This window comes from Stigmatopora argus, chromosome 1 (assembly GCF_051989625.1).
Source record: "Stigmatopora argus isolate UIUO_Sarg chromosome 1, RoL_Sarg_1.0, whole genome shotgun sequence".
In the NCBI taxonomy this organism is placed as follows: Eukaryota; Metazoa; Chordata; class Actinopteri; order Syngnathiformes; family Syngnathidae; genus Stigmatopora; species Stigmatopora argus.
Window position 1 is genome coordinate 16,618,231 of NC_135387.1, and position 22,075 is coordinate 16,640,305.

The 22,075-nt window shown below is 41.0% G+C and overlaps 2 protein-coding genes across 2 annotated transcripts in view; one reads left to right on the forward strand and one right to left on the reverse strand.

The window, feature by feature from the left end:
* The window catches only part of phactr3a (phosphatase and actin regulator 3a), a 20,080-nt gene extending 4,040 nt beyond the window's left edge, over positions 1–16,040 (reverse strand). The window contains exons 1-7 of the mRNA XM_077603766.1: positions 15,690–16,040; positions 4,648–4,809; positions 4,351–4,518; positions 3,747–3,968; positions 3,434–3,662; positions 2,642–2,895; positions 2,325–2,478 (exon numbers count right to left, since the gene is read on the reverse strand). Of these exons, the coding sequence (XP_077459892.1) occupies positions 2,325–2,478; positions 2,642–2,895; positions 3,434–3,662; positions 3,747–3,968; positions 4,351–4,518; positions 4,648–4,809; positions 15,690–15,792 (1,292 nt within the window). The 5' untranslated portion in view covers positions 15,793–16,040. The remainder of the gene's footprint in view (positions 1–2,324; positions 2,479–2,641; positions 2,896–3,433; positions 3,663–3,746; positions 3,969–4,350; positions 4,519–4,647; positions 4,810–15,689) is intronic.
* Positions 16,041–16,178: 138 nt separating this feature from the next.
* Positions 16,179–21,338, forward strand: pigt (phosphatidylinositol glycan anchor biosynthesis, class T). The gene is made up of 11 exons (XM_077603779.1): positions 16,179–17,095; positions 17,504–17,681; positions 17,816–17,943; positions 18,106–18,206; positions 18,349–18,523; positions 18,599–18,696; positions 18,772–18,928; positions 19,014–19,214; positions 19,476–19,641; positions 19,772–19,855; positions 20,218–21,338. The coding sequence occupies exons 1-11, from the start codon at positions 16,729–16,731 to the stop codon at positions 20,465–20,467; spliced, it is 1,905 nt and encodes a 634-aa protein (XP_077459905.1). The 5' UTR covers positions 16,179–16,728; the 3' UTR covers positions 20,468–21,338.
* Positions 21,339–22,075: the final 737 nt, after the last annotated feature.

Here is a 22,075-nt window from a genome sequence, read left to right on the forward strand (position 1 = left end):
GCTCATTCTATCAGGGGTGGTCTCAACATTAAATGCAATGTCCCTTTACCTGTCTTGCATGCATTAATCAAACATTTATACAGTGATGAGATGCTTCTTGTGATAGTCTATTATTGTTCAGTGCTAAAATGAAAATACAGTAAGCCCTATACATGAGGGATTAAATTTGACTCTTTTGTGTCTTTATTTCTTATGCCTCTATCACTTTGTGCACATGCTTTTTTCGCTTATTTAGCGCTCCTCTCCTTTTATTTATATATTACAGACTGTGACACGTTAGTGGGGAGAGTATGGTGAGATACATTATTGAGTGGACGGAAGCTAAAATTAGAAAAGCCTTGTGTGGCTGCAGCAAAGTCACTCAAGAGGCGGGGCTCAGTCTAAAAATAGAAAGATCATCGATCACAGCTACTGTATAGACGGTAGCTGTTTTTATAACCCATGAAGCCTAATTACATTTTCTGCTGGATGTGCAACTAGTAATATAGCAGCAGGTTTTCAAGAAAACCCACGAAATGAGGAGGACAGTGCTGAGAAAAAGGATTTCCCCCTTTCGCAGATTTTTATTCGCAAAATTATGCCGCTTTAAAGATTAAAGTCAATGAACAAATGTAAATAGATTCACCAAGACTGAGTTACAAAATAGTCCCTCTCTCTAACGATAATTCTCTTCTTTTTTGTGTGATCTGCGTAGGGACAAAAAAGGAAATTAGCCTATGGCTGTCATTCACTTTGGTGTTTTTACACGCACGAGTCCCATGTATTTTGCATTACATGCCGACTAAAGTCATAAATAAAGTAAAACAAATGAATAAATAATTGGCTGGAAACCAGTCCAGGGTATACCCCACTTATCAGCCAAAATCAAATGGGCTAACATTCAGTTCGCCTTTGACTGCCTACGAGGGATATAGAAAACGAATACATGAATTGGAATACAGTTTTCAACTTTTCACAAATTGTTGAAGCTATAGTTCCAGAACAACACAAGAGAAATGTGGGCTCGTGAAAAAAAATGCTTGTGCCTGTGCACATAAATAGACACCATAGATCTTGATTGATCCTCCTGAGCAATCAACCCCTAAGGGAATCAAAACAATTCTCAACATACTGTCTGGAATGAACTTCTTACATAACACGAAGAGTCTGCCACTGCTATGCTACAAGTGGAACGTCCGTGTCTTAATATCATTGGCCCTGCAGCCTCTTTCTGTAAATACTTAACAGAGGCAGTAAAAGTCTTTCCTCTAACTAAGATAAAATAGTGTCTTCATCCCAAACATGAATACCTAAATGGCATTGCAACAGTAATTTTAGCGAGGCATAGCGTGACAATGTTTTTGCAGGAAGTGTGGAAGCCTCTTTGTCTCAGTGAGTTATTGCACCTAGTTCAATATGCAGTAATTCCTCAATTATTTCTTGCAGATCTTTGCTTCATCCTTCTGTAAGTACTATGTTCATTCATTCATCTTCTGTTCTGCCTATTCTCACAAAGGTCGTGGGGACTGCGCTTAACTTTTCCCCCATTTTTCGTTAATTTCTTAAGTGTTTATTTTTCCCAGAAAAAAACACGTATTGCTCTGTAGCCCCAGAAACTGAAATGCAAAGTAGTTAGGGATCACTGTTTTCAAGTGTACATTCTCTTTTGACACTGGTAATCCCCCTTGAGCAATTTGGACAATGTGTTCCTTGGCTCTGCTTAAAATAAAAAATCTGTGTTATTTTTATCCAAGTATGCAGTCAGTTTCTAGTGTGACTCAGTGCATATTGTACAAAGAGGCTTCCTGGCGGCACTCTCTGTACCTGTTGCTGAGATGGATTGCTTTCTCACTTCATCATTACCAAATCATTTTGTGTGTTCAGAGTCCAGCATTCAAGTTGTCAAACTGCTACAAGAAGTTGAACACTGAAATAATTTATGGAAGACCAAAATATGCTCCTCATTGGGAACAGACACTACTCAATGACTCACTCGATAAACATGAAAAAAGCTATTTATTTTCCTAATTACTGACATGCATATTTGATGATGTTGATTCATGACTAGCATGTCGAGACAAAGGCCTAAGGGAGGTCTCATGCTTCTCTTTTACTGCTGTAAACAGCCCTTGTCTTTCTGGAAAATCCTGTAAGTATACTCACTCTACATTTTCTTGTTTCAACATCACGGGTGAATGAAATATTGATCAAATAAAACTACTATATATTGCACAGGACAGCCTCGGAGTGTTTTTGTAACTAACTTGTCCCTAGAATTTGATGTTATGTGTGGTGAATTCAAGGAAATCACTGTAACGTGCACAGAGGAAGGAAACATTGATTACTTAGCCAGCTTCATCTCAATCTGCTGCCGTATTTCCTGGCGCTCCTGGTCGTTCCTGGCTGGGAAGATGTTACGATCTTCCAGCTCCTGTTTTGTGGGCCGGTTTCGTAGTTTCACAGCCAATAACTCCTTTCTTAACCTACGAGGAAGTGTACCTGAACACAAAAAAATGCATTTTAGGCTTTACAACACTGGAAACCTCCCTATCGTTCTATTATTATGTATAGCTGCCGAAATGGTCGGTCCCAGTTCAACATTGATATTTCATTGAAGGTCGACTGGGGGACTTCTGGAACAACAGTGAACCATGTGACCCACCAGAGATGACAGAGTCGTTCCATCCATCCAAGTCGGTGGGGAGGCCAGATGTGTTGGAGAAGCACTGGTCCAGCCGCACATTCTCCTTGTTCTCCTCCGCCTCCTTCTTGGGCCAGTCCGAGCTGCCGCCTCCAATGCAGATGCCCGCTATAGATGATGTGTGTTGGTTTTCCGAGCTACAGGAGCGAGATAGGCGTCCGTCCGAGCACCATAGCCGTGGGGGTGACGAGACCTGCTCACACCCTTCATGCACGCTTCATGGACACAAAAACATGGAAAGATAAATGTCAGAAAAAATCTGCATTTCAGATACACCTGATCCCAACGCAGAGAATGGTTGACCGTCTTTAATGGATGTTAGAGTTGCATTGGCAACCTTTTACAACACCGCCACTAAATTTCTCATTGATTTCTACAATCATTTTCTAAACACAACCAAAAAGCACAAGAGGTAGGATCATGAATACGCAAGAACAAATGTGAAAATGCAGTAGTTGGCTGTGTGGAATTAATGTTTAATATGAGATCCGCATGCTCCTATCTTTCATAGGCTAACGGCTTCGAACAACATACTCTACAAGAAGAAGAAAAAACTTAAACAGTAAACAAAATATGAATACAAATGGATCAGAACTATATTTTAATCATAAAAATAGTATTTCTCCACTTATGACTCACTCACTTTTCGGCCTATCCCCTCAGAGATCGCCACAGCAAAACATTTGATTCGCAAGATAGATTTGAAGTTTTTTTTTTTTTAAACAGGTTCATCTTAGATCTGTGAGAGCTCACCTCTCCTGTCTGTTCTTGTTGGCGAACGCTCTTTGGAGTTCCTCCATAATGCAACTTGGAGGCATAGGGGGGTGAATCATATTGCCAAGGTGAGGAGAGCCTGAGGAGTTAGCCAGGGACCCACGTAGAGGCAGGGTTATGGGCACAAGGCTATCTGGGGCCCTCGGCGAAGGCTCCTTGGGGTGGTAGGAATTAGGATGATGGAGAGGCAGTGACACAAGCCCTGAATCTAAAGGAGAAAAAAAAACAAGGTTCATCATTATTTGCATCCATCCATTTTCTGTACTGTTTGGGTGTTTGATTTAACTCTCACCTTCTCCAGTTGTTAGCTGCGGCAAAGGTTTTGGAGGTACTTGTGGTGTAGATGTTGCTGGAGCAATCTCATCATCTGGTCTTTCTTCCATTCGCTCTTTGATTTCCTGGAGGATATCGGATAACTCCCCCATAGGGTGCACTTCTTGATCTCCTTCATCATCTCTAAGTGTCATATTTACAGTTTCCTCCAGACAATCACAGTCCTGGATGGAGGTGACCACTTAAAAAAAATGAAGACATTGGGAAGTGGTCAGTTATTCTGTTGTATTGGCATCATAAGTGTATGGTTGATTTAAATACAAGCATTGCTGTGCATTCTAGTGATTTTGATGTGTGAAGTGTGATCAAAAAGTGAAAATAAATTCATATTATTTAAAAAAAAAAAAAAGTTCATTCATCTTCCAAAGGGCATATTCTCATGATCATGTTCGAGTGTGAGCTGGCTCTTATCCCTTTGAGTTTGCATCTGTGGTGGTCCCTTGGTTGTCTTTGCTGCCCTCCACTGGTTAATTGCCGTTCAACATTGACAATTCAGTGCAAAATATCAAGCTCTCAGTGGTTCCTTAATGAAACTCCTGTATCCCGTGATAAAATTTTCCTACCTGGAAGGGGATGCTCTTCCTCTGGACCAAGGTATTCCACACTGCTGACAGTCAAGTTTGAGTTCAAAGTTCCCCCAAACCCACCAAGCAGGAGTGTTCCATCTGAACAGCATCCCTGGCTGTGAGAGTTTGGGTCGTGATAGAGAAGGCCGCTGGATAATGCTACATCTGTTTATGGAGATAAAAAGACTGGAAATGATTTCTATCAATATTGTGTTGGTTTATTGCCAATTATGAATCTCTTCCACTTTCATTCCCATGCTGCTGTCTCTTTGACAAGGACGGAATATAGTGTACCTGTGGAACTCTGCTTAAGTTTTTCATTTTTCTTTTTCCTCCACTTCCAGGGCTTGAAGAGACGCCCCAGAGTAGCCAGCTTGCTGTTCCTCCTGATGGGTGGAGTGTGGACACCAGTCACCAGACAGCCAGTCCTGAGTACCCTTTGCTGGTCCAGTCCATCTACCGATTACAAGAAGGATGCAAACGGTGTACACACAAATCATTCACTGCCATTGAACGTGATAGACATTTTGAACATTTCATCCATTTTAACCGCTATGGCTGACATTGAATAATCATGTTTCGTTGCCATTGAAATAAGCAAAGAAGCAAAGACCACTCTACTACTACTCTGCCTTTTGCCCAAAGTCAGCTGGGATAGGCTCCGGCAAACCTACGCAATCCTTACAAGGATGCGCGGTTTGGAAGATGAATGAATAAATCAATGAATATAAACATATTGAATTTCACAACTAAGAGATCCCACATTTCAAAAGACGTCAATGTTTCACAAGTATTTCAAATCCTTCAAATCTGTGCAAATGGAAATACGATTATATTATACTGGATTAATGCATTTTTATATTGCTCTTTTGTGCAGTCACTCATAAAAGCCAGAAGAAAAGTGTTTTTTTTTAATGTGAGGAGCTAAGAGTATGTCAGCAAGAAGTAGTGGGTGTATTGTTGCCATCTGTTGTCTGATTTCTTTGTTTGAATATTCAACTAAGATGAGAAATTTTCTTTGGGGTGCAGAGTACAGTGGAGGAAGGTGGGGTGGGGGGGTTGTTTTTTGTATGCATCTCCACATTGATAGCATGTGGGTTGAATGGTGTGGGGTTATTCTGAGGACGCTGGAGAGCAAAACAACGAAGAAGAGACTGGATCGGGGGTTGAGTTTTGGGAATCTTGGGAAGACACCCATAAAAGGTCACAGGCCTCTCACACATTTAACTTCTATGATAATCACCATCAATTTTGTCTTGCATGCATTGTGGCATAGCTAGCTGGATTCAGGTCAATCTTGATGGAAAATGCATCAAAGAGTGTTAAAAAGAAGCAGACGGGAGGAGGGGTAGAGGCGTTGCCCGTGTGCTTTTGCGCATGCGTTTGTGTGTGGAAAGGGGAGAGTAGGTGGGGTCAGGCCCACTGATGTTGCCATGGCAACCACATCCAGATGCTGTCGCAGCAGTGGGAGCCGGCAGGATCGAGCGAGTGAGTCAGTTTAGGAGGAAAGGAGGGGAGTCCGACCCCTTCCACATATATCCTGTCACAGCTAACGACAGTGGTCGCGTTCTGGATGCATTGTGGGAAATATGGTGGGTGGGGAAAGACGCCATATAGAAGATGAGGTACGTGCTACCTTTAAAGGTAGGAAGAGGGTGGCTTGCAGCTAGAAGAAGGGAGGGAGGCTGTTGCTATCCGGAAGAACTGACCAGAGAATTGTCCAATCAGGGTGCAGACATTCATAATACACCAGGGCCTTTTTTGATTGAGGGGAGTTTGACGGAAGGCGGAAATTAGGTGTGAACACAGGCAAGTCTCTGCTCTGCCCAATGAAAAACTAATAAAATCAGACCTGTAAATAACATAAGCTCAAATAGCAAATAATTTTCTGGGAGTGAAGCTGTCATCAATGGCTAATAAATCCCAACATCAATTTTTGTTAAAAGTATACGTTTCCTGTTGTTACAATTTGTGTTGTAATTTACAGAGTGAGAAGAAAAAGGAACAAATATTTAGTCGTTTGTATTTTTGGGTGGGGAGGGGTTGAATGTAAGGAATGTACATTAAATGTTATATACCTATTGAATCAATCTCTTGGAGCAATCTGGATTAATCAAATCTGCGTCTCAATCTTTCCCAAAATGTTCACTTTGCTAATTACTTAGTGACATTGTAAAATATTAATTTAAAATGGAAAGAATAAACTAGGAACGGAAAACCACATTGAAAGTGCTATTATTTGCCAACTTCAGAACAATAAGTAAAATTAAATGACAAAAATAGGTGAATGAAATAATATGCTAATGTGGCATTATGAGAAAATCAACACAGAAGATGCTGAATAGGCCACTGGCACCACACCACACTTGAACATCTTTTTTCACACCTTTGAAAGCATTAGATCTTTTCCTAACTACACTGTACTCAAAGTGAGGCAAGCAACAGGAATAAATTTGTTGTTCAAATAGCACTCAGCAGACACACTGTGACTGGTGTGTGTTGCTTCAATGGGTCAAATAATATTTCCAAGTGAGGGATTCTTTCTTTGTGTCAATTACAAACCAAGAATCTGAAAGAACCAATTTCGCGTCAGGCCGTGGGCTTCCTCAAGAATCTATTCTGGGACCACTTTTATTTAAAAGCTTCATACTTTCTCAGATTGCCGGTCAGTACAACAGCTCTTATCATACGTATGTAGATAACACACTAGTCTACATTTTAATATCCCCACATGACTATTGCCTCTTAGTCTCTAAATGTATTCATCAAATATATGAATGGATGTGCCTGAATTTTCTTCAGGAAAATGCAGGAAAGAGAGAGGTGATCATCTTTTGGGCCAAAAAGAGGAAAGGTCAAACATCAGTACTCATTTTGGCACAATGCTACAAACATTGTTCACTGAAATTACAAAAAAATGTAAAATCTCACAATATACTGCAAAGCGCTTTTGTTTGACCCTTTCTTTTATGGTTCATTTTGGTGTCATTGTAGAAATGCATGATATTAAGAAAGACAAGCTTCATCTTAATATTTATCTACAGTAGCATTTGTCATTGAGAGGACACTTTTGTAAGAAAGCTGACTGTCATGCCAGCTAACCTCCTTGTGTTTTGCCCCGCTGGCTTTACAACTGCTCTTCCATCTGTCCGTGGCCTTTCAGCCTCAGGGGCCCAGCCACACAAAATGACTAGCAGGAAGACAGCGAGAGGCAGATATGCTTCAGCGACTTGAAAAGAAAACAGCTTCCAAGGGAAGAGAGACTGACCATCTTGGTTGTCAAATGAGTCATTAACAGAAATGCTGAGATGATGTAAGAGTTTTGATGAGACAACAATTTGAACATACGTTGAACTCCATTATAAACGAATACAAGGATGTTTAAAGTTTATAGTGTTGTACTGGGTTATTTCCATAAATGAACATGCACAGCTCCATTAGGAGAGCGGCATTATGTAGAGATAATTCAATATATTCAAATGCGTTTGTAATGAAGTATTTTCCGATATAAACATGAGACTCCAAGTTTGAGAAAGACTTAAGGCTCGGATGATTTACAGTGAATGTGTGCATCTCCATTGTAATGTGCAAACCGCTGGCATCAAGAGCACGAGATAATGTTAGTGAGGTCAGAAGCCAATAGGAAAGGCCAGAGGCTCTTGTGAGTTACCAAACACATGCTACTGATGTGACTGACCATTATATCAAGAGAAAACCCTCTGAAGTGCAACAGGAACAGATTTTGATTGGGTCCAACATAGGGATGCAGTAGCATAAATGTCCTGCTAAGGTTTTCCTGGTGTTGTTTAACACTGTATAGATGGAGTGGAAGACCACCATTATTACAAGTATTATGATTTTATCTACCTTTTGGATGCTGTGCCCCTCACCAAAAAAAGCACACGTTCCTCCACACACATACCCAGTTCTACCGATTCTCAGGATATAAAGCGTAAAAGACACAAAAGTCATCTGTCATTTTCTTTATATTATTTGGCAGGTTCTGTTTTCTGTTCTGTCCCTGTCTCAGGCCAATATACCACAGCTGCTTACCTTCATCCACAATGTCATCCTTTAGCATTTTTAAAGGGAAACTACATTAAGCCGCCTCGTGGTGTAGAGGTTAACTTGCCTGGCTTCGTTGCGGGCAGGCTCAGGCTCGATTGCCGCTGGTGGCGGTATGTTTGGGAGTGCAGATAGTCATTTGTCTCTCTGCGTACCCTACGACTGACTGGCGACCAGTCTAGGATGTAGTCTGCCTATCGCCCGACGGCAGCTGGGTTAGGCTCCAGCAACCCCCGCAACCCTTTCGAGGATGGGTGGTATGGAAGGTGAATGGAATGGAAGCTACAGAAAAAACAAAAATAAATCAACATTCACCGTGCAATTTTTGGGGTGTATTTAACACATCCCTATAGAGCAGTGTGAAGTTACCATAGAGCAGGTCATTCGTCAATGTGGTACTTTGTCACACCAATAAAAAGTAGGAGTACTTGTAAATACATTTATCAGTGAATTATCATAAGAGAATTAACCTCTTTGTGACTTTTGATTACAGTTCAGAGGTAGACTGGTCAATAAAGGACTTGTTTTTTTTCTTAAGGAGTTTCTTCGGTTCATGTGGATGTGCGTGTGATTGCTATGGCTATGAGATCAGGAAAGACATGGAGCACATCCACCCACAGAGACATCTGCCTTTCACACACTAGACAAAAAAAGACAAGCTATCATAGACAAATGTGTGAAAGTGCTGCTGCCGTCAGAACGGGCCACTGAGCTGAAAATTTTCTCACTAATAGCATCTTTTTAGCCGCCTACATGAACCTTAATAATGTTCTATGTTCTCCCAGAGACATGGATGAAAGTCTGGATTCCGCACCCAGTCCCATAATGTTGCTTCCTATTTATTCGAACCTTAAATAAATCAGATCACTGTATGTGATTGATTGACAATTCTGGTCATGTATGTATTTTCACTAATAAAGACCCATCATTCAGTTCTAGAGTTTGGGTAGCACACCATATCAGAAACATGCAGATATGCAAGAAAAGTGAAGTGGTGTGGGCCTTTTGCCTGTCTCAAGGTCACCTCAACAATTGTCAGAAACCAGATGAGCAAACTCTCCAGCTTCTATTGCCATTGTTGTTTGACCACATTCACACTGAAACATACACCACCATGTTCCAATGCTCTGATAAGTTACTGCAGTTAAACATTTAAACTATAACACCACTCATTCAGCCCTCCACTACAGAAGTGCTCATTTAAAATTCAGCCTTGCGAAAAAATCAAACACAAAACACAGTCCCCTTGTCCCGAACTCTATTTAATCCACTTTAATTACCTAGACAGCAGTATAGTATCATCTACACCTTCAACCTTTACAGCTGAAACAGTTTCCAATGTTTTCTTCTGGTAAGATTTCATGGACAATTTTGGAGTGTGCCTTTATACAACAATTTTTATATACTCTTTATGAGGTCAAATGTTGCATCTGCGAAAGAGCCTGCTGGCTCAGAGTCATTACACTCCCAAGCATAAAAGCTACAGTTAGAAATTTACCACCGGGATATGTTGGAGCCACTAAAGCGTACAATACATGCCTTGCCATGAGCACATGCTGCCTGTGACTGTTTCTACTTGCATGCACATATTTACAATGATAAAAATAATAAAGGAGTTTCCTTTTATGCAATTATAGAATTGGTTTATATTTGACTAAATGGCAAATCAAAAGCCATCATTCATTCTTTCATCATCCATACAGAGAATACTTGTAAAGGTTGTGGGAGTTACTGAAGCCTATCCCATATGTCTATGGGCGAAAGGAAGACTACACCCTTCTAGATTGGTTGCCAGTAAGCCATAGGGCACACAGACAGATAGACAAGCACTCACGCTCACAATCATACCGCCACCATGCGGAAATCGATCCCACGCTTGCCCATACCGAAGTCAAACAAGTGAACCACTACCCCATCGGGTGGCCAAAAGCAATCATAAAAGATAATTAAAAGATCATTACTTAAATACCAAACAGTGACCCATGGTGGAGCCGCTTAAGTTTAATGTGTCCCAAACTCTTGATGACAATCACAGTATTCCCAATGTGATTGTGTTTGGTTGTAGACATTCCACTGTGTAGCTGCGATTCATGTCATCTCTGCTATACTTTTAAGGGGCAATTACTATATCAAGTTTATGCATCACTATTCTGACAAGCTGAGGACCTGCTATCCAAATAAATGGTTGGTGAAATCCAAGAAGAATGTTGAGCCTTGAATAACAACTTTAAGGGAGTAACACACTATATAAGGTGTGATAGAAAATAGAATTTGCAGGATGAAGCTCTGGTTGTCCTTGAGATGAGGAAATCCCTCACACATCAAATATTGGATTGTAGGTTTGCTCTGAGATGGAAACTTCTTTGAAGGGAGAGTTTGGGAGGGACTCAGTTTATTATGCAGAAACCGCCGACTAGTACTGCTGTCCTTGGTTCTGATCTCCCTAGAATACAATCATTTCTGGTGATTTTTTTATCAAAATTTATTGACCACACAAAATTTGCCGTCCAGACAACTATCAGGGTTTGTTGCACTAATTTCATTTGTATGTGTATACTTAATCAGAGTGGTCGGACTGAGTTTCCCCTTTACATGTCAGAATAGCTATTATTTTCTCAAATGGGAATTTCTAAAACAGAGAACATTTGTAAGTACTCTCTTTACGTCCTATCCAGCCACACACTTCTATTGCTATCATCCTTGTGATCATATTCCTTCTGGTACTGTCTGATTCAGCTTGGTATTTAATTTAACGTCTCCTGAGAGACATTCTTAGAGAAGCGTAATAATTCTTTAGAGTACATAAGTGCCCAGTCTCTAATCCGAACCACTTTTTTCATTTCATTCTCGACCAACAGGTCAATATCCCCACTTATTGAACAAGTGACCCACCTAACGACCAAGTGATTGTTTATTTTAGTTAAATAAAGTCATTGAAATAAGCATAAAACAATGTTATGATTGAATTTTTACTTAACAATCAGGTAGGTATTTCAAAATTTGCAACCTCCTCATGTACTATTTCTCCCCTTGGACAGTTTCCTTTCTTTCATCTCATGTCTGCCTTTCCAATCAAACTCTTGTGTTTCTTTCCAGCTTATATCGTCTTTCCATCAAAATACTGTCTGCACAGCCCTCAGTCCCAATGCCTGCTGAGTCTTAACCTCTTAGCTCTTCACTACTTTGATCTTGCAACATCCTGAACTCAGTTTAACCTCATTTCATGCAGTCTTTCTAAATGCCATTATGCTACATTGCTTTTATGCAATTGATGCAGGATTTGTATTTGTGTTAATCATCCTTAAACTGTTCTCTTGCCCTGTGTTTTTTCTCCATTACAAAGTGCTGCCAGCTTCCTACTGAATCAGCATAAACCTGCGTGAAAACATACAGAAAAGTATGCAGGTATATGGACACAAACAACAGCTGTTGAAACACATGGCACAGACACTAAAATGTGCTGATCAGGGGACCCAAACATGAAGCACAGAAGAGTTTTGTTGTTGTTTTTTATAAGTGACTCAATAACAGAAAGCTGAGCTCAAAAGATGACCCAAATGTAGTTTGTACTTATTCGGTAGTAGTGCAACCACTTTGCAGAACTATTCTTAGCATAATTATATCACAGGAGGATGTCAGGGAATAGTCATGATTTTAATTACAGAGAAATAAAAAGAAAGATGGTACGTAAAAAAAATGTCTGATGTCAAAACAATACAATATTCGGACCACTAGTCGAAATGACAATTTACCTGTGGTGGTTTTTAAAATCATGCAGCATTGTGCCAAAAACAGCTGTGTTGGCTATGTCTATTTTGGTTTACCCGATTACCCTTGCTCTCTGTAGTTCCTCCTCTACAAGATACCCTTTCCTCTATCAGGACCAATGTACACCTGTCACTTCTGATCCTACATGCCAGTTTAGTATACGAGATAACTCCAAGGTGGGTGGGATGTGGTGATGTATAGTGTTCAAAAGAATTATAGATGTATTGTTTTAAACATGTCAAATGACCATATGTTTTGTGCAAATTGTCAACAACACTTCTGAAAACAGCACTATTCTTGAATCTTATTGACATGCACCTTATGTTTTCCAAGAGGAAATGAATAGTTTTAATAAACACCGGAGAATGTTAGGCACACTTCAACAGGGCTTTGTTCTAATGTACTTACAAACCAAATTTTAACTAGCCAATAATCTATGATTATTGCTTATAAGGAAAACATTTAATCCTACACCTAACAGATATCTGCGATCGGCTGGTCACCGATTTAGGGTGTTCTTTCTGACTTGGGCTCGAACAGAAATTATATAAATTTGAAACATATTTAGGTTGTCAAGTGGGAGTTCATATAAGTCTTAAACAGGCCTTCTGAAAAATATTTTTACAAAACTTATGACAGTCTCAACTACTACTATGGAATATAAAATAAAGGTTTCTTCTTATTTCCTGATGAAAAAGCAGCTCAGATCTACCACCTGACTTGACTGAGTGTTTCCTCTAGGTCTCTGTAGGGATATCTTTGCATTACTGTGGGAGAGATGAATAGCTCTCCAGTGACTACGACTCTACCAACAGGTGGCTGTGACTGAAGCACGCTGAAGCTGACCACGACTAATGAGAGATTCTGACGTGAAATGCGCTTCGACAGGAAATAGGAAGTGGGATCTGAATTAGGCTGAGCTCTATTTACATAGGAGCAGGTGCATGTTCGGCTGCCTCAGAACTGCGTTCACTGGAACCACACCATATAAAGACCGCAAAGAAATGTATTTAGTTGTGTTTTATCATCTCATGATGATTTTAGATTCAATTATTTTACGTGAAGTTTGCACATTTTTTTCGTTCAGGAAGCCCACTCATGTTAGGTAAGTTGTAAACTTTAAATTGTCACTAGGTTTGATGCGTGTTTGTGTCGACTATTTTCTAATAAACTTTTTTTTATCCCCTCAGGTTTTGGTAGTTTAAATAATGTCACCATGTTGTTTAGTGTATTGTGAGATCCAGTAAATGTGCATATTAAAGGCACTCTGGTATTGGTTCTTGCTGAAATTGAAAACCGACTGACCTATATAGTGGTAGACTAGGCCATCGTGACGACAACGATTCGCATGATAAACACGCCTAAAACAAAAACTAAAAAATCATACTAAAAGTCTATTACTCCAAACTTCAGAAATCATTTGTTCTCAGCTTGTGCGCATGTTTTCAGCAGTTATTTGCAAACATATCTCATGTATTTAAAAGAAACCCATCAAAATGACCTAACAGCACCCTTGATCCCTCCACCACACCATAGGCCCCCAGTAACATCCCCATTTCCATGTTACAACAACAATAAATTCCCATTTACAAAGAATCTTTTCTGGAAAGTAACTCCTGTAATCAGCACCAGAAAAGATGTTTACACTATGCATAAAGGTACTTTGGAAGAACACTTTTAAAGTAACGGGTTAAAATGTGTCTGTCCATTGACTCTAGTACTATAATGTCATGAGGCAAGTGGTAGTAAAGCACTATTGTATTGTGTTAAGCGCAGTTGTCTTAGCTCCCGTTGGAAAGTAAACATTGGCCATGAACATAATAGCTACAAATTCAGTCAATAAAAAGACCACACACTGCCCTTTGCAATTCATTGTTAATCAAACAGTATATTCTTCTATTGCTATTGTTAATTTAGACACACACTCCAATTTGAAGTAGCAGTTGTGTGGGCTTTTAGCTGATCGCTTGCAACAGGCTAGAGCGCTAAGTTTGCACATTACCGCTTGGCTGTCTTTTACACTGCCTAATGGCTTCATCATTTCACCTTGGTATATATTACAGCATCATTTGGGTTTGATGTAAATATACAGTATCCTCAGGTGTGTATATTTTGTTGACAAAGAAATCATTATCCATGTCAGAATGTCCGCCTTTGCAGCTGAAAAAGCCACAACTGTGTTGAGGGGTGTTAAAGTAATCCTTTGGCAAAGACTGGTGCCCCAGATGCAAGCGCAGTGATGAGCCTTATGGAGAGGGGGTCGTCAGTGTGTGTGCTTCAGATCATCAGACCAGACGCTGTCATCGACGATATATACGAACTGTTCTTGCTTCTTTTTTTAAATTGTTTTTGTGTAGAGCATACCCATGTCTCAGAAAGTACTGTAACCTAGCCATGATTTGTGTGTGCACGCTCCTTGATGACCCCTGGTGACCTCTTTCACATGGTTGATTTGCCAGGCTGTTCACTCAGATTCCGTCAAGCACTCAGTGTGACATTAACACATTTACTAAAGTGTGAATTAGATCTTACAAAAGAAAGCATGGATGCTGCAGGGGCCCATGAAAACACTATTGGGCAATGTGAGAGAAGTAAGACAGGTCTGAATTCTGTGGATGTCCATTTTTTTTTGCTTAATAGTAAACAACTGAAAGGTGAATGACATGCTTTTATGCCTACATCCTTCAAAGAAGCATCCTCGGTCATGTTTGTAAAGCTTGCCATGTGTAGGAGGAAGTACAGACTCTTAATAAACCCACAACCTGTTACTGTAAATAGCCTCTGTTAAAAAAGATGTTTTTTTTCCTGAATTCATTAGATTCTAAGTACAGATGGTGTAAAACCTGCAAACTTTAATTTAGTTCACCAGGCTGCTCTCGTCAAAGATCAACCAGCACCAGTATAGGATGACTAGCAGCGATATAGACAGGCGCATCATGCTGAAAAGCACACCTGCCTTGTCAAAGAATCTGCAAAGTGATGACTGTGGTGATTGGTGAATCAGGGGCATTCAGGGTGGCATCACGTGACATCCATCATAACAGTCAGGGACTTGGTATGGAAGAAGACAAGGGTGGTGTCACGGGCTTGTCAATGAGATTGAATAGCACGTCAAGATGAGCATGTGCAGTTGCAACGACAAATGCAATCGAACGCGTGTCTCCTCTGTGGACAATGGTGGCTCACACAGCAGGGAAACAAATGGTATCATTGTTCATATTGATGAATATGATGCACTGAATGAGCAACATGCGCGCAAACGCGTGCATTTTGACACCATCGCTGATGCCACAGGCGTCTTTACAACCATCTGCTTGGAGAATTCAATCTGCAGGAAGCATGGCCAAAGATGCGCTATTTTCCTTTTTAGATTTGGGATCATTCAGCATCCAGCGCGCGGCGGGTGGTTGCGATTATCGGTGCTGATATTTATCCCAATGGAAAATATTTTGTGGGAAATGCTAAATAATATCAGAATCCGCAGAACGATGCGGTTTCCTTACCTGCGCCGTGAGCCAAATCGATCCCCGGTTCGGTCAGAATATTCGGGTCACTTTGAGATCTGCCTCGCTGCAGACAGCCGTCTAGTCCTTCCGATGTGGCCATGGATGGACAGCGCAGGAATCCCGGATCAAATATTAAGAACCCAAGCCGGAGGCGGACAAGGTCAGGGAGGGTGGGGGTCCGCGATGAGCGAGACCGCTTATTCTTCTAATTTTTATTTTTTTATTTTTTTTAATCTTTTATTTTTATTTTTTATTCGCCCTGACAACTGCGGCTCTGGGCGTCTACGAGGGATTCATGGTCGGGCAAAAGAAACACGTATTTGTGCATGCGTGTGTCAGGGTGCGCGTGCGTGCGCGCGCACGTGCGGCTGCAGAGGGGATTGGGTTGATGCTGGTGGGGGGAGTCCTTTACACGCGCACTGCATTAGAAATGCCGGGGATGGGGGCAGTTTTTATATTCCATGTGTTATTATCACGTGCGGAGAGGTAGCCAATTTGACTGTGTCCAACTTGGCACTCGTTGAGGACCTGTTCGCTATTCGTCTTCAGAAATGTTTATGATTTAGCTATGAGTCATAAGAGTAAAAAAAGCCTCCAGCTGAGTTATAATAAAATCCCACATTTTAGTGTTTCAAAATCAATGCTACAGGTTATCAATTATCGATTTGGACCACGGTGCAAGACGTTGTTGCAAAAAGGATAATCGCGTGTGCAAAACAAAGCATGTGCGCTTGCGGTCACGTGACTGTTCGACGCTCAAATCCATTGGTTTGTTTTGGGTTCCTAAAACGAATGTCTTGGGGATTTTGTTTATTTTCGAAATTGGGGGGGAGTATGTGAATCATTCGCTGATTAAAAAGGCAGTGCCGCAATTTTCCGTGGATATCATGAAGACTATTGAAGCATATTGTCTGAAGAGGGCAGTATACGCCACGATAACACCAAACAAGTGCAAACAAAGTGAAGAAGAAGAACAAGGAGAAGAGGAAGAAGAAGAAGAGGAGGAAGCAGGAAAAAGACCAGAAGAAGAAGGAAAATGGCATCTTGCAGGTGCATTGGCACTCTTCCTCTCTTTCTCCTCATTAGTTTGACGATATTTGTCGTCGCTCGCTGTCAAGACTCGACATTGGACGCCGGCTCGCCCATCACGGAACACAACACTGAGCAAAAAGTTGAAGAAACAACCGATCAAAACACCAGGGAAGCGACTCAGGTTGGAGAAGGGACGGAAAAGGGCGACCAGCAGCGTCCAGGCCCGGGCACTGTCCCCCCATCAGGCGGACCCCGACATAAAGATGATTTTCAAGAGGAGTTGGTCATCAGGCCGTTGCAGTCGGGGGATATTTACGCGAGCTTTCAATTCCGTACCCTCTGGGAAACTGATTTCATGGGGGGAAACAAAGGTAGGATCGCAGTCGATTACAAACTTGGCCACTGTTAACTTTGAAGACGTTTCACACTTTTACTAGCAAAACTATAAAAGTGAGGAGTGTGGAAGAGTCAAAAGAGAAGTCTAAGGAAAACTTCTTTGCAGTGATTCCGGGAGATTGAAGTGTATTTTGTTATGTGACGATGCCTTAGACTCGATAGTAATTTTATCTCAACAATCTTTCCCTACTGAAATGAGTGGGATTGTCATTAATCTGTACACCTCCCAAGAAAATGAAGCACTTGAAATATTGTAGCTCACGAAAATAGGATAGATAGAAAAAGCATTAGAGAAATGAAGAAAAAGCTTTTACTGCTGTGCTGTCATGAGTGTCTCTGAAAAATACACTAATAAACGATTTAATTTTGCTTTTTCGCAACAGTTTCCCACTACCGGTTGTTCCCCAAATCCCTAGGACAGGTAATCTCTAAATTTTCTGTTCGTGAGCTGCACATCTCCTTTACACAGGGGTATTGGAGGACAATGCAGTGGGGGCAACCTTATCTGCCATCCCCCCCTGGAGCTGAGCTCTGGGTCTGGTTCCAGGACTCTGTAACAGAGTGAGTAGTCCTTCATACCATCTCATCTCTTTGTTGTTGTCGTTGTTTTTTGGTTTAAAGTTTGTGTACTTTGTTTGTTCTAGTTTTTCGAAAATATTATTTTAATGGAGCTTTTACTTTCTGGATTTCTCTAGTGTGGATCGCACTTGGAGTGAGCTGACAAATGTTTTGTCGGGGATCTTCTGCGCCTCGCTGAACTTTATTGACTCCACCAACAGCATTCAGCCAAGCGCCTCCTTCAAGCCGCTCGGGATAGGCAACGGTACTGTTGCAGCAAGAAACCCAGAGATCCACTGTTCTCTGGATGTTTTATTTTGTCCTTAACAAAGCATGTGAATCATCATTTGAAGAGGAAAACAATCAAAACATAAAGTGGCATGTAAAGTTAGGCCACTCTAATTATGTTTTCTATCTCGCTACAAAGTGACCGACCAGCGTTTTCTTCGCTATGCCACCCTCCCACGTGAGATTGTTTGCACTGAAAATTTGACACCTTGGAAGAAGCTTCTTCCATGTGGATCGAAGGCGAGTCCTGAAAAAAATGCCTGTTTTTTCCAACACAAATTCATCGTAAAAACATGCATTGCGTTATTTTGAGAATTCAGTGCTTTTTAGGCAATGACAGCCATCTTGTCAATTTCCTAATGCCGACAATTTGATCCTACAGGCTGGACTCGCTGTCTTGTTAAAGTCAGAGAAGCTGTTCAACAGCAATTTTCATTCCCAAGCCGTGCATATCCGACCTGTGTGCCAGGGCAGACAGTGCGAAATCCCTTCGTGGGAGCTGAGACAGACACTAAATGTTGTTTTTGACCTTCACACTTCTGGACAAGGCAAAAGAGGCAGGAAAACCGATTTGTGTTTATATTTTTTGGGAAACTGCAGTAGCATATTTTCACATCTTCTCTTTTTAACAGAGTGGTCTCTCTTCAAGATGTTTTCCCGCACCCTGACTGAGGCATGTCCGCTGGCTTCCTCCAGTAAAATCTACGTTGACGTTTCAGACAACATTGAGGTTTAATTTGTTTCACTAAAATGTCAAATCATTCAAATCCTCTCTTCACACATTTTAAGAGAAGTCATTTTACAGGGCGAACAGTTGGAGCTTAGTCCTCCTACTCCTCTACTTAGTCCGGCAGTAGTCCTAGGGGATAAACGGACCTACTCTGTCTATGACCTAACCCAACAAAGCACCTTTAGCGCAACACAATCTCTTAACCTTTTAATTCGCTGGAAATCTAGTGACGGTAAGTTAAAAAAAAATCTTAAGCCATTTTCTGGTTATTTCTTTAAAAAGGCTGTCACAGCACACGTCTTTTCCTCCTCCCACAGGTCACATGCTGCGGCCTTTGCTCCATGCAGAGCGCTATGTGGCGGGCTACGGTCTGCAAACTGGAGAGATTCACACGCTGATGTACAACAACCACCCATATAGGTCGTTCCCTGTGCTCCTTCTGGAGTTGGTGCCCTGGTATTTTCGTCTCTACATCCACACCCTCACTGTCACCAGCAAGGGGAAGACTAACAGTCCCAGTGAGTAAAGAGCATCAGAAAAATGTATCTTCACATTTTATGAATCGTACAACTAGTGCTGTCACTGACACTGAAAAATGAGCATTTACAGATAATCCTTTCCAATTAAATGCATTGTGAGATTATTGTTGTCAATGGCAGGCAATGAGTTAAAAAGTGATATTGGTGGCCATAGCACGAGTGTCTTTATTAATGTTGGTTCTGTTATGATCCGCATTTTATTAATTTACACATTTGTTTATCCATTAAACACGACCCCAGGTTACATCCACTACGAGCCATCCAAGGACCGTGTGAAGCCACATATGCTGGAGATGTTAGTGCAGCTTCCTCCCAACTCTGTCACAGAAGTTACAGTGCAGTTTGAAAGAGCTCTCCTCAAGTGGACCGAGTACACCCCTGATCCCAATCACGGCTTATATATCGGGTTTGTGTTTGTTTTGGTTTTGTCGATTCATCCCTAAGTGGCTGAACAGACACTAGTTTGTTTTTCAGCTGAAGGTGCAAGTGTTGCTGGAATTTTTAATATTGTACTCATTTCTCTCTTAAATGTGTAGGTCTTCTGTTGTCAGTTCTCTTGTACCAAGCATTGTTGCCATGGACACAAATGCCACACAGGCTCGCCCCCTTTTCAGCAATTTGTAAGTATTTTGCAAGCATTCCAATACCCAGCGCACACTACGCGATTTTAGCCCAAAGGACACGTCTCGACGAGACGTTGATGCCTTGTGTTGTATAGTGTATTCGCCGACTCCTGATCTGCCATCTTGGACGCTGTCACAAAGAAGTGTGACGTGTCAGAATTCTTTGGTGTTAGATTGCTGCCACAAATTCATAAGTGTAATAGGAAATATTGCAGCCGTAAAACGCTTGCCGTTTACAGACACACTTTGTGACCCCACATGTCGTAATTTGACACGGTGACTGTCGTGTAGTTTGAGTTTTCCATAACTCTACTAGTTCAATGGCTCTCCTATAATTCTTTTTTGCTGTCCGTCTCCAGCTTCCCCAACAAAGAAGAGTCCAGCTACTTTGTGCGTCTTTACACAGAGCCTCTGGTGGTGCAACTGCCCACTCCAGACTTCAGCATGCCATACAATGTCATCTGTCTGACCTGCACTGTGTTGGCTGTGGGATACGGATCCCTCTTCAACCTGCTCACTCGTAATTTTCAAATCGAGGAACCCACCCCTGGACTGGCCAAACGGATCGCCAACATAATTCGGAAAATGAGGGGTGTTCCGCCCCTTTGAGACATGACGGGAAAATCAACCCTCTCTACTCTGTTACTTCAGTTAAATACACTGGTAAATATTCCCAATTCAGGGGATAACAGATTAATTTTCTTCTATTTGTATGGTATACATGTTTACAGGCTCATGTTTTCCTAAGGACATGCAAACACAAGTTTTGTAGTGGCTATGGATGTAAGACGAGATCTCTGTTGTCAAGCGCAAGGAAACAGGTGAGCAGAATGTCTGACGTGATAATGCGTTTTCCTGTCTGCCTGTTCTGCTTGTCACTTTAGACAGGCATAGATATTGGAAAAAATAAATTATGGCAATTACGGGAAAGTAGATCATTTCCAGCAGCTCAACTGACTCTATCGCAAGCCTTATACTGTGGTTCAGTGATTGGAAATCACTGCCCTGGTGGACCAATTAAGATAAAATTTCCCATACTTGTTTTGTTTCGTTTGCACTGCTGTCTTGTATTATTGAAGGCCAAAATTATGAATGACAACTTTTTTTTTGCACTCAAGTTGAAATGTCTGTCTGTTCATGAGGCCCCAGCCTAGCCTAGAATACAAAGGTACCTTCTCAGGGCTTTGGTTGCACCTTTTTCAAAGGGTACACCACAAATAATACTTTAGTTATGTTCTTGTTGCAAATTTTGGCTGATCCCGGAAGGGGTTACCTAGAGAGTCAATTGCTCCCTCTGTTTACCACACAAATCTCCATTTTAAATATATGTATATTTATTATATTGTTTCAATGATTACCTCTGACAATGGCAGTCCAATATGAGCCTTGATGGCCTAAAATGAAACGTTTGTACCTAATGAAGTCACAGCTATTAAAAAAAAAGGCTCGGACAAAATAAAAATCCAATGGTCAACTTTGATCATGTTTTAAGTCATTTTTGACATTTTATTCTATACATTGAATTTTATTATATTGCTTGATCACATCTCTTTTTCCATACTCCAAAATTGAATACATCTGATTAAATTCAGGCATCAAAGTTTGTAACTTTTACGTTATTTCTTAATTTGTTGTGTAGTACTTAAACATTTGCTAAATCATACCTGCATTTTACAGTGAAAAACAAGCTAACCATGAGCTGAGACGACCCACTAGTAAAGCACTTTTTTTCTTTTTTCGAAATAGGATTACTTCCCTCTGACTACCCTTATTTATGTACTGTACAAGCAAACTCAAATGGGGCAGACAAACAGAGGTCTCTTGTGTCCAAAGCTCACCCCCGGCTCATTGGGTCACCCTGCTGAAGTGGGTGCGGGGAAAATAAACTGCAAATGGTTTCTTTCCTAAGCCACTGTTTAAACAGGCGACTTATCTCTCTCTATACAGCGGAATCTCTGCTCAAATCCCAAAGCAGATTTTCCTTTAAATTGAAGTGCTTTTTCGTTTACATTTAAGTCTGAGGTTTTCGACGACTATGTTTAATGAAGAATTCCGGAAATAAAACACAATTTTCTTGGCACTGCCTTGTCAACTTAATTTACCAACATCATTTTAGAATGTTACGAGAGACAAAAGACAGTTGCAAAAGTAAATAGACGGCTGGTCACGGAAGCCCGAGGCTGTGCCCCCACCATTATATTGTCCTGAGCCTGGCCA